Source organism: Myxine glutinosa, chromosome 11 (genome assembly GCF_964187855.1).
Source record: "Myxine glutinosa chromosome 11, kmMyxGlut1.1, whole genome shotgun sequence".
NCBI lineage: Eukaryota > Metazoa > Chordata > Myxini > Myxiniformes > Myxinidae > Myxine > Myxine glutinosa.
In genome coordinates, this window is record NC_136271.1 from 60,527,514 (window position 1) to 60,541,039 (window position 13,526).

At 44.6% G+C, this 13,526-nt stretch overlaps 1 protein-coding gene across 3 annotated transcripts in view; it reads right to left on the minus strand.

Moving 5' to 3' along the window:
- RASSF1 (Ras association domain family member 1) overlaps nt 1-13,526 on the minus strand; it is a 285,057-nt gene that overhangs the window by 4,283 nt on the left and 267,248 nt on the right. For all 3 annotated transcript variants that reach the window (XM_078786708.1, XM_068130717.2, XM_068130718.2), the window contains exon 4: nt 10,296-10,575. In XM_078786708.1, coding sequence (XP_078642834.1) covers nt 10,296-10,575 — 280 coding nt within the window. The remainder of the gene's footprint in view (nt 1-10,295; nt 10,576-13,526) is intronic.

The following is a 13,526-nucleotide window of genomic DNA, read 5'->3' on the forward strand; positions in this document are numbered from 1 at the left end:
CTGTTTCTGCTCCCGTACCCTTCGCCTTCTGCCACTCCTTGAACTTCTTCCTCTTCACGTCAATCCTCTTTCCAACTTCATCATCCCACCACCATGTTTCCGAGTGCCTCGGTGGTCCTTTTGTCCATCCACAATCCACATACCTCACCAACGGCTCCCAACAGACTAGCTTTCATTGACATCCAACCACTTTCAAGCTCAACCACATCATCCTCGACCCTACTCAGCCTCTCTTTTAATGCCTCCCTTAGTCACCTCTTTCAACCTCCACACCTTCATTCTCGGTTGGTACTTCACCCGCCGAGCTCTCCTCGCACCTTTCACCCTTACGTCGCAGACAACGAAGTGGTGCTCTGAAACAGCCTCCTCCCCCGGGATCACCTTTGTGTCCCGGAGGTGCCCCCTATCTCGCCTACGCACCATCAGGTAGTCAACGGTTGTCGTCGACCCACCTGACGTGTATGTAACAAGCTTATTATCCTCTTTCTGGAACTGAGTATTACAAATCAACAAATCAGCTCCATCAGCAAACTCCAAAATCCTTTCACCTTCTCCATTTCTCACACCATATCCGTAACCCCCATGAACTCCGTCAAAACCGTCCATACTCCTTCCCACATGTCCATTTAGGTCTCCTACCACAACAACTTCCTCATCTTTCATGTTTTCCATCAGCTTCTCTATCGCACACCAGAACTTGTCCTTTTCTTCATCGCTTCGACCAACCTGCGGAGCATATCCCGAGATGACGTTCACCAAGAGCTTTCCAATCATCATTTTCACCATCATCAACCTATCACTCACTCTAGTCACACTCACCACACTGTCTACAAACTCCTCAGAAAACAGGACACCAACACCATTCACGCCCTCCAGGCACCCTTGCCACACAAACGTGTATTTCTGTCCCTGCCTACCCTTCACCATTCTCACACCACTTCCCTTCCATCTCGTCTCTTGCACACAACATATGTCTACTCTTCTTCTGACCAATACTTCCACCACTTCTCCTGATCTCCCTGTCATTGTCCCTACATTCCATGTCCCAAACCTCAGAAACCGATCTCCACTTCGGTCTGTACCCTGTCCATATGTAGTTGTAATTGTCATGGTTCCCTTTTTGAGGCAATGTTTTTATGGCTGGATGCCCTTCCTGACGCCAACCCTCTTAGTCGTCTTTTACGACACGCAGGGATATAACTTGTGGTATAACTTGATGGCAAATCAAGTGGTATAAAAAAACCACACAGTGGTATAACTTGCACAATTATCCTCTGTCCCCCAACACAAACAACGCAACTCTTTACCTTTCAATGGTGCTCACCCATTGGTCAGAAGTACAGACAAATTGCGGTGAAAGAGAAAATGGCCGATTTTTACCCTCACCAGAGGAGAGGGTATTGCATTTGGGTCTGTTTGTTTGTTTGTCTGCAGAGAACGTGAGTATGTGTATCGATTACATTAGACCACAATATACATGAAGACCCATATGACTTTTTAGACCCCTTATGACCCTTTAGATCCTCATAGACCCTTTAGAACCCTAAAGGTCCTGGTACACCCAAAGACCTCCAAGATCCCTTAGACTCCTTTCTACCCTTTAGACCCTCACACCTTGCAGACCTTACATACCCCTTTGACATTTACAACTAGACGATTTAGACCTGTCATTTGCCATCAAGGACCTTTCATTTCATACATCCTTCCATTGATTTGCCACACAAAATACACCACACAAAACAAGTCCTGGAGAAGGTCTGCAATCTGATTGCTCTTTTTAGTTACTTGTGCAATCGAAGATTTTTCAAGTATATTGGTTGGTCTTGTGTTACTCTGTCTGTCTGCATGTAAATCGCCTAGGTCACAATTTTAAACCGATCTTTATGAAACTTCACCAAATGGTAGAGTTCATCATAAGAAGCCTATTGATTTTGAGGTCAAAGGTCATCTTGGTCAAATTTCTAAAATCGGCATGTTTCATCCAATCGACTTGAAAGTTTAACAGAATTTGAAAATCGAGAGTGAATTAGGAAACAAACTATTTGAGGTCAAAAGGTTAACTGAAGGTCAAACTTCTGAAATCAATTTTCATCTGAAAAATCGTCCATTTTCATGCAATTAACCTGAGAATTAAAGAGCAATTGCATAGTGCATCACTGAATTGGGAAACTAGAACAGCACTCGGTGGAGCGCATACCTCCGCCAGGCTGAACAGATTATGTTTTGTATCCACTGATGGGCCGGATCTGGATTCGGACATGAACCAAAATTTAATTGGCTTGTTCTTGTCACCTAACCAACTCGTCCACCAAGTTTAGTTACAACTCGTCCATAACTTTTTTAAATATCATGTTATTATATCGCTTTTCACCCGATCTCTCAATGGTGAAGAATCACTTTAAAAATAAATAATTCTCGTATCCGAATCCATATTCATATCTTCACCAAAATCGAATAGATTCGTCCTTGTCACACACACACAACCTGCCAACACCAAGTTTCGTCCAAATCCGTCCACAACTTTGAGATATCCTGCTATGTATCGTTTTTAGCCCCATCTCTCAATGGTGATGAATTGCTTGAATAATTAAAGAAGTCTCGTATCCGAATCCATATTCACATCTCCACCAAAATCTAATTGACTCATCCTTGACTCACACACAACGTCTCCACCAAGCTTTGTCCAAATCCGTCCATAACCTTTTGAGATATCTTGTTCAGAGACAAACAGACACAAACAGACGGGTGAAAACACAACCACCATCCACCTTCGGTGGTGTATGTAATGAAATGGACAATTCGATGTCTCCATGGCAACTTTGTTTGAGGGAGGGGGGGTTAGGATTCTGCAAGTATCATGCTCTGCATGACATCTTGTTGTTTTATTTTATTTTATTCCATGCCATGTTTGACGTGACATGCAGGATGGATAACACTGGCATGTGTCCCACAAGACAATTGATTCATGAACTTGTGTTATCAATAATACTTGAGATATGGTGGGTTGTGTTGGGGCTTTGGCACAATTTTAGTTTCTAAAAAAGTAAATAAAACGACAGTTGTGCAAAAGCCAAATGACAGACAGAGCAGGATATATTCAGATCGGCCATTGAAAGCATCAACCACCCGAGACCTTACCATCCATCCTTTACAATTACACTGGATGGCACCTACAAACGTTAAACTTCAAGTAATCAATCTCTTTCGGTCTTCGCAAATTGATTGCTTTCTGCGCAAAGTAAGATGGCGATGACGAGGTATTTAACCTTTTCGTTCATAGGTTGCCCACTGTTTTACTCAATGTGTACAGCACACTTTTGTTCGAGAAGCCAGGATATTTTCCAAGCCGAATGCATGCTCATAGCAAAACACCATTGGTCTTCAAAAAAAAAAAAAAAATTTCTTTGGGGAAATCAAGCTTAGTTGTCTTTGAATGTTGAGCCATATTACTCAGGTGTCCACCACGTATGCATGGCTGAAATACGAGAAACACTTAAAACTCCACATACGAGCAATCACCTCTTTGTTCTTTAGGAACATCATTAGTAGATCTTAACAAGACACTCATCTGTATTCAACTTTGGCACTGCCCTCCTCCCTCGTCTGTACCCTCTACTCGAGTGCTGCCCCCCTACCCCCACCCCCCCGGCTTCCCATAAAAGGAGGTTTTTATTTTTAAATGTCTCCATCTTTGCACATAGCAATGCAAGATATTCTGCCAACAATATGATCCCAATGTACCAATTGCTCCCCACAGACAACAGTTCTCTTCTCTCATTTTCACATCTTCCTTGATCAAATACCTTTCCATTCCTCTTGCAGCAAAACAAGAACCTTAGTTTGTTTTCGAGCAAACCCCTTCCCTCACTCCCCCCGCATCCCTTAGAGCCTCCTTACATGTCAATTTATCATTTGCTTCAGTAACTGCTTGCAGGGAATTCCATTGCTTACCAACTCCGACCTGCAACTGTCTCCCTCACAACAGAGTAGTATTCTGCAACAAGGCTTTACCTTGGCAACCTTCTATTCCTCCGCTAATACCCTCAATGGGAGTGTATGTGTTATACGATAAGTGAGGGGCACATGTAGTCATATTCTCAATCAATGAATGGTATTTACTCTGTTCAGCGATCTCAACAACCCGCGAGGTGAGAAAAACAAGTTGGTAACTCCACCACTACCATTTATCTGGCATTCACCTCAACAAGAAGCTCTCAAACCTCCTGCTTTGAGTCGAATTTCCAACCCACATTGCTTGCATGACAAAGACACCAATTTTATATCTGCCCAAGCTCTTCAAAGCAAAGGGCTATCCACAAACTGAAAATCCAGCAATGCCAGCCTTCTCCATCAATAATGTTGATTTCCCATTTAGAAATTCGTTAGACTTGCAATCATTGCAAAATAAATCTTATCCACATAAAGCATAGCCGACGACATAAATTGGCCAATTCAATCATTTATGTTTAGTTCCTTTGGGAAGCAATTAGCGTCTGCCACGACCCAACAATCCAGAGGTTTCTCGCTCCCAATATTCGAGACGAGCTTCCCTCATCTTTGCAGTTATGAAGAAACGTCAAGGTTTTGCAATCTAATACAACCTGGAGCAGACTTGGTGCGAGTCTTCTTTACGTGGTCTTGTATCCCGATGCTGCCCATAAACAGATTGCACTGACGTATCATCAAACCTTGAAAAACTTTCCATAACCACCAACTCCATTTTGTGGCAGCTTCACAAACAGCACCAATATGTTATTATTCTGCATTGTTCAATGGTCTCAGGAAGTCCCTAGACTTCCTACGTATGGATGGCACGGACACTCCATAGGTCTATTACAACACGTATCCTCAAAAAAACAAGATACAAACTTGTCGACATAAATTATTACATTAATAAACAGGATTATAAAGAATTAAATTGATATATAAATGAATGAATGAATATGAATTATAAAGAATTAAATTGATATATGTGGGAAAATTACATGCCCAGACCAGGAATCGAACCCAGGTCCTCTGGAAAAACGTACCAGTGCTCTGCCATCTTAGCTATCTGGGTGACCCTGCCCAAGCATATAATTTTCCCACACATAGAATTGTCACTCTCTTTCCGTCAATGCTTCCGGGGCACTCACTGCCAACCATAGGAGCACCAACGGCCTGATCACGAGACGTCTTCCTCATATATCAATTGTAATTTTCAAGTGTCATTTTCCCTACATATATAAATTTAATTATTTTTAATCCTGTACATCAATATAATTGTTTCACTTCGCCCCCTGTGGTGTTTATAACAGAGGACATGGATTTGTCCCCCCCATTGGAGGAAGACCCTCTCCTGTTCAGGCCGTTGGTGCTCCTATGGTTGGCAGTGAGTGCCCCGGAAGCATTAATAATAATAATAATAATAATGCATTTATTTTATATAGCGCTTTTCAGGAAGCCCAAAGACGCTTTGACAGAGTGCAAAACATAATGCATAGCAAAACATAAAAACAATTGCAAAAAAAGAAGAATCAATAGGGAAATATTCAAAGCACAAAGGAGGGAGAAGGAGAGGAGATAGTCAGGGGTTAGATGCTGTGGGTTAAATGTTGAATGCAGTGTTGAACAGGTGGGTCTTGAGTGATGTTTTGAATGTGGTGAGTGAGGAGGAGTCTCTGATGGTGTGAGGTAGCGAGTTCCAGAGGGTGGGAGCAGCGATGGAGAAGGCCCTGTCCCCTCAGGATCTAAATTTGGTCCGGATGGGGGGGGGGGGTCAGGAGGTTGGTACCAGCAGAGCGGAGGTTGCGGGTGGGAGTGTGTCTGGAGAGGGGGTCAGCCAGGTAGGATGGGGCCAGGTTATGGAGGGCTTTGTAGGTCAAGAGGAGGATTTTGTACTGGATTCTCTGGGAGATGGGGAGCCAGTGAAGCTTGTAAAGGACGGGGGTGATGTGGTCACGCGTCCGGGAATGGGTGAGTAGACGGGCAGCGGAGTTCTGAATGTATTGGAGTTTATTGGTGATTGTTGAGGGTGAACCATAAAGGAGGCTATTGCAGTAGTCCAGACGGGAAGTGATGAAGGCGTGGATGAGGGTTTCTGCAGCCACGGAGGAGAGGGATGGACGGAGACGGGCGATGTTTTTCAGGTGAAAGAAGGCTGTCTTTGTGATCTGTTTAGTGTATTTGTCGAAGGAGAGGGTTTGGTCAAAGATGATGCCAAGATTCCAGATGTGAGGGGAGGTGGATACTGGGAAACCGTCGATGTTGAGGGCAAAGTTATGGGTGGACTTGGTGAGCGTTTTTGGGCCAATGATGATTATTTCAGATTTATCACAGTTAAGTTTGAGGAAGTTGATTTGAAGCCAGGATTTTATTTCAGTGATGCAGTTTGTCAGGATAGAGTGGGTGGCGGTGGAGATGGACTTGGTGGAGATGAAAAGCTGGATGTCATCGGCGAAGCAGTGGAATTGGAGACCATGACGGCGGATTAAGTGACCGAGGGGGGACAGGTAAAGGATGAAGAGGAGGGGGCCAAGAACTGAACCTTGGGGGACACCTTGGGGGAGGGGAGCAGTGAGGGATTTGCAGTTATTGATGGAGATGAACTGACGTCCGTCAGAGAGGTATGATTTAATCCAAGAGAGGGCAGTGCCGGTAATGTTAAAGGTGGTTTCAAGTCGGGTGAGGAGGATGGTGTGATCGATGGTGTCAAAGGCGGCGCTGAGGTCGAGGAGGATGAGAATGTTGAGGTTGCCAGCGTCAGAGGAGAGGAGAAGGTCGTTGGTGATTTTGAGGAGAGCAGTTTCAGTACTGTGGTTGGAGCGGAATCCGGATTGGAATGTTTCATACAGGTTATTGGCAGAGAGGTGATGTTTGAGTTGAGTGGCTACAGCGCGTTCCAAAACCTTTGACAGAAAGGGTAGGTTGGAGATGGGTCTGAAGTTATTTAGGGTGTCAGGGTTTAGTCCAGGTTTTTTCAGAATGGGGGTAACAGCAGCAATTTTGAGGGATGGTGGGACGATGCCTGTAGACAGGGAGGAGTTTATTGTCGCAATGATAAGTGGAGAGAGAGCAGGAAGGGAGGTCTTGACAAAGCTGGAGGGGATGGGGTCAAGAGTGCAGGTGGCAGTTTTCATTCCGATGAGGAGTTCAGAGAGGTCAGTAGGGGAGACTGGGGAGAATTGAGACAGGGGATGGCAGGATAAGGGGGGGCAGGTGGTTTGAGGGGGAGCGGGTGCGGCGGTGGTCAAGCTGTTGTAGATGTTTTCAATTTTGCGTTGGAAGAATGAAAGGAAGGAGATGCAGTTGTCTATTGTGAATGACTGGGTGGTGGTGTTCAGGGGGCTGAGGAGTTTGTTTATTGTAGAGAAGAGTGCTTTTGGGTTTCCGGAGCCAGAGTGGATAATTTGAGAGTAGTAGGCGGAGCGGGCGCGGGAGAGGGCATCTTTATAGTGTTGTATGTGGTCCTTGTAGGCCTGGGAGTGAACTGTGAGACCTGTTTTATTGCGGAGTCTTTCAAGTTGGCGAGCACGAGTTTTCATCAGGCGGAGTTCAGGGGTAAACCAGGGAGCAGAATGGGTGAAAGAAACTGTTTTGGTTTTTATAGGCTCAAGTTGGTCAAGGCAGGAGGAGAGAGTGTGGTTGTAGTAGTCAGTGAGGTCAGAAGGGGTGTGGAGGTCAACGAAGGGAGAAGTGGACATTTTTTCAGAGAGGGTCGATGAGAATGAGGTAGGTGAAAGAGCGTTTAGCTTACGGAAGTTGATAGTGCGATAATGCCTTGGTGCTGGGGTGGGGATGTTGATGGTCAGAGTGATGGCTAGGTGGTCAGAGAGAGTGAGGTCGGAGCCAGAGAGATGGTGCAAAATTAGTCCAGTAGAGCAGACAAGGTCCAAAATGTGACCACGGTTATGGGTAGGAAAGTTGACATGTTGAGTGAGGTTAAAGCAGGTGAGTAAATCAGTGAAGTCAGTGGTTAGCGTGGAGTCAGTGGAGTCCATGTGGATATTGAAATCACCAAGGAGGAGGATTGAGGGGGAGAGGGAACATAGCTGGGTCAGAAAGTAGGAGAAGTCAGACAGGAATGATGGGTGTGGTTTGGGAGGGCGGTAGACAACAGCCATGACTGACTGTGTGTGACCAGAGAGTTTAAAAGCCAGGTGTTCAAATGATGGAGCAGATGAGATGGAGATGAGGTTGGTCTTGATGTCTTGTCGGTGAATAACGGCAATTCCACCACCTCGGCCCTCCGAGCGTGGTTTATTGATGTAAGAATATCCATTGGGTGTGGTGAGGTTGAGCATGTAGTAGTCCAGTGGTTGTTGCCAGGTCTCAGTGAGACAGAGAAAGTCCAGTTTATTTTCCAGGATGTAGTCGTTCAGGATGAGGCATTTGTTGTTGAGGGACCGGGTATTGAACAGGGTGAGCTTGATGTTGTTTTGTACGGCGGGTATGAATCCAGGTGATTTGGCCAGGGTTCGCAGACAGGAGGTGCGATTTTGTGCGTTGTTGTGACCAGGTGTGTTGGGACGATGAGTGGGAGTGCGCTGAGCCGACCAGAGGATGGGGATGGAGTGACCTGATTGTAAATAAACAAACTTACGACCGGAGCCACGGTGAATGTACCTGGGTCGACGCAGGAGTCCATTCGATTTGATTGCAGAGATGCATGATGGGGTGGAGCGGGTTTTAAGCAGGAGAAGCCTTGCGGCAGAGTACCGCAGAGCCATGCCAGCAGGAGCGAAGGGACGAGCACGAGGCCAAGGGTGAGGAGGCGAAACAATCGTCACAACCCACGGGAGTGGGCCCGAGGAAACAGCGAAGGAGCCGAGCAGGTGAAGCCAGGAGCAGAGCCGGGACCATGCAGAGGGCAGACAGGAGCGAAGAGACGAGCACGAGGCCAAGGTTGAGGAGGCAAAGCGGCAAATGCAGCGGCAAACGACCGCCGCCGCTAATCAAGATCACGGCGGCAAACCGCCACCACCGCCGCTGCAAACAATGGGCACAACCCACGAGAGTGAGCCCGAGGAAACAGCGAAGGAGCCGAGCAGGTGAAGCCAGGAGCAGCAGAGCAGAGCCGGGACCGTGCAGAGGGCAGACTCAATGGCCAAAAATCCGCCACGACCACCAGGAAAGCAAGATACGGACAATGGTCCAGTCAGAGAAGCGGCGAGCAAGTGACGCCAGCGTCCTCTCACGACCGGACCGGAAACGGAATCATATCTCTCCTTGACGGAAAGAGAGTGGCAATTCTATGTGTGGGAAAATTGCACACTCAGTCAGGGTCACCCAGATAGCTCAAATGGCAGAGCACTGGTACGGTTTTCCAGAGGACCTGGGTTCGATTCCTGGTCTGGGCATGGAATTTTCCCACAAATATCAATTTAACTTATAAATTACATACCAGTTGTCTGTGGAGGATTTCACACCCAGTAACAGTCATTAAACTTTTGGACAGCATCGCTGAACTGCAAAGATGACCAACTCAAAATGGCCAGTTTGTAATTATTCTTGGTCTTCTTTTCCAACAGTCTAACAAAATTGGTTCAAGCCAAGGATCTGGTTTAAACAGGAATATACTCTGTTTTATATGGGAAAGTCCATGACCCCTGGAAACTTTGACAACTTGAAAGGATTCCATAAAAAGTAGACATAACTGCTTAACTACACAGGAAAATGAAGGGAAACGAGGGGTGGGCATGACCATGCAAGGTAGAAAAATACAAATGGGAAATTTTGCATCGTTTCGTTCAAAAGTAGCATAATGGTAATTATGAATGGTGATCCTAAGCTTCCGTAGCTTAATGCGACGAGACATAGAGCACTGCCACGGTACTTTGAAGTCGACCATTCGATCTGACATTTGTAATGTACCAAATATAAAAGACTAAACGTCTACTTCCAGCAGGATTGGCAGCGAGTGTCTTAGCAAGTTTTAATCAAATTCCAAAGCTCCGTTGTGATGCTTGACATTTCAAACAGTTTGTGCAGTTGTACTCCAGTGCTCGTTTTGCATTCCATTAATACACCATCAAAAAAAGCTCCCACCCAACCAAGCTGTTTGGTCATACACTCTACAATCCTGTTGAAAACGTACAAATTACAAACTGCCATTTTGTTGGAGAGTCAGCTAGACTGCTAGAGGCTTCGCATTGTGATGCCAAGCCAGCTATCCCATCTGCAACACTTGCACTAGTACCATGGTTGCACATACTGGAACAGTACGCAAGTAATTAGGATAGACAAAGTAAAGTTACACAAGATGTGAATGTTACACTTTGAAGAAAATAATTTTAAAAAGGATTTCATTCACTCACTGCAGCTTGCAGGACCTGAACACTGGAAGAGGGCGAACTTGCGTGGGTTGTCAAGCACGTGGAACTTGTGCAGCAATGCCGAGATGACTTCGCGCGCCATGTTCGAGTTGCTCAAATGAACCTGCTTCTCGGTACCGCGCGGGAGGTAGAACGTGGTTCGTTGACCGGTGTCATTCAGCGAAGGAGAGCTCACGGCCGTGCCGACGGTACCCGCTACGGATACCGGTCGCTGCAGGTGCATCTGCACCTTGATGAAGCCAGTGAAACCACCGTCTGGCAACTGTAGATATGTAACACATGGCATGTATGCTATGAGTACCAATACACTCACATAAAGAGGTAGTTCATGCAATTTAATCCAGAACATTCTAGATGTTGATTCCTGCACAAAATAAGGATATTGGTACTTTATATTAATATAAACCAATTTAAATTACAATCTGATTTTACTTGCCTTGGAGGGTTAATTAAAGGATTTCGATATAGTTGTTTATGACAAAGCGATTAATAAAAGAACGTGAGGCAAATTCAACGTTTGACCAAAGCCATTTAGCCTCAACAAAACAAAAAAAAAACACCAAGGTTACTTTTAGCTTTTTAGCCATAATTACAAACTCAATATTTAAAATATTTATAGCGATTCGAGATGTGCAATCCTTCAACTACTGCTACTTCACCCCCATTCAGGCTAAATACTCCAGTTTATTGATACATATACCAAACCGACGAGTTCAAGGGGCCACAGTGCTGCTACATAAGCTTCGTAGAAAGTGGTGTCCGAGATAGCAGGCGACATAACCCAGAGGTCAAGGAACCTCGAAGACCACCAGACAACTTGCGAACCTCCAAGACTACTTGCATCTGCAGTCCCAGTCGGAATTTGTTATGTGTTGAAAAATAACTCTCCTAATCTTAACCAAGGTCACATTGGGATCTTTAACATCCACCAATCAATACCAGCAGATGACGCACATTTTAACGTCCATCCGAAGGATGGCACAATCATGATGTATGGCCCTGCCTGTTAAACACCAGGGTGACCGTTTACAACTGCGCCGACATGTTAACCCATCCTCGGACGCCAGTGTGCATACCTCAAAGCAGTCAAACAAAAGGAGCTTCGTGGTATAAACACTGGAATGGAATTTGTGATTATACTTCAGAAAAGTTTCCATTGTCAAATGTTTCTTGACCATCTTGCTCGTTTGCATCAATTCCGGTTTTGGTACAGCCTTTTTTGGATATTTTTTGACAACATTGTAGGAGGTGGAAGAATTCAGGACCCAAGGCAGACCAGTAACAAGTCTCATGTGGAAATGACGCACAAGTAGTAGAACCACTGATAGTACAATCCACGTTGTTGATGAACGAATCAAAACAATCCTTCACAGATAAATGTGACAATAACAGCTTGTGTGTTCTGAAAAAACAACAATGCTTTGTGTACTTCGTGACGACGTTGCTCAGGTGTTAGCATGTCAAGAGCCCCATGATTGTCCAAGCACACCGAGGTCCAAACAGATCGTTCCCACAGGAAGAGATGTTCGCAACGTCTTTCAATGATACAAATCATTAGCTATTGATGGTCAGCTGTATGGGCACCATGTTGATTATCTCATCTTCAAATGAATTATTTTTTAAGGTTTAGTTTGGCTCTTTTTACAAGAGCCATTGTAATTGTTTGGTGAACTTTATCACATTAGGAAGAGATTGGTGAATAAAAACCTCAAGTTTAAGCTTCAAGAGAAACTCCACTGTCCTGTTCCCAAAACTGATATTTTTCACATTTGGCTACACAAATAAAAACAAAAAAAAAACAACTGAGAAAGGCACTCGTAAAGCATAGTCTTGCCTCACGCGTTCATTCTGAACAAAAATACCATCGTTATCTGAAGACGACTATTATGGCCCATGTACCTGTATCACCCAATATTATGTCAGTTTATTGGACCAAAGCCGGAAGTACACTGCCAAGATGACTCCAATTTCATATGATTAGCTATTGATTTTACTTCGGTTCCTCCCGTTGATGGATTGAGCTTGGTGCCCGAAACATTGAAGCCTACTTTTCTTATTTTTATTTTGCTTTAGAATTTTTTTTGAAGTATAAAGAATATAAATAAGCCTTTTAAGAGCCAACACATGGTGCAAACCGTAAGCTGTTTACTTTACTCTTGAAATTGTTTTATACCCATCCCCAGATCTATGCCTCCTCACAATTCTATCTCAGAGTTCTACGGACAATTCCTTGGACTTGATGGTAAAGTTTCTGCTCTGTCATGAACTGTCAACTGTGGGGACCTTATATAGAAAGGTGTGTTTCTTTCTAAATCATGTCCAATCAATTGAATTGGCCACAGTTTTAGACATTTCAAGGATGATCAAAAGGAAATTGGGAAATTAAATGCACTTTAAATTAAAATTAAATCCATTTTAAGTTCAGGCTGTAACACAACAAAATGTGAAAAAGTCAACGGGTGTTAATACTTTCTGAAGGCACTGTGAAGTTTCAGATTTTGTTTGGATAAAGATTTCAATTCAACCAATTATGGCTGGAATACCACTTCACTGACGAAGTCATCATTGTCACCATATATACCTCATGTGGAGTTGATGGCATATGCCAAGTTTAAAAATTTTTCCCCCGTCGCACCGCGGAGCGAAAGGGGGACTATGGTTTTTCCCTCCGTCCGTGTGTGCGTCCGTCCGTGCATGTGCATGCGTGTGGACGTTCGGGCGTACGTGCGTGCGTAAGCGAAGGACCGAATTCTAATTTGGTGTGTGGGTGCAACCCACGTCAAAATCCAAGATGGCCGCCGCTATGTATGTCTGACGCCATGTATGTCTGAACCTTGTGAGCGGAATATCTTGAAAAATAAGCGAAGTATCAACTTCTAATCTGGTGTGTGGGTGTATCTACGCATAAGGAAGAACGCTATTGAAAATTACGTCACCACGTCAAAATCCAAGATGGCCGCCGCCATGTATGTCTGAACCTTGAGCGGAATATCTTGAAAAATAAGCGAAGTATCAACTTCTAATCTGGTGTGTGGGTGTATCTACACAAGGAAGGACGCTATTGAAAATTGGGTCGCCACGTCAAAATTCAAGATGGCCGCCTTGCGTCTTCCACTTTGTCAACTCACTTCACCGACGGGTGACCTAGGCGTAACGCTCGTTTCATTCAGCAGTTTCAAAGTAAATGATACCCATTTTTTTCCCTTTATAATC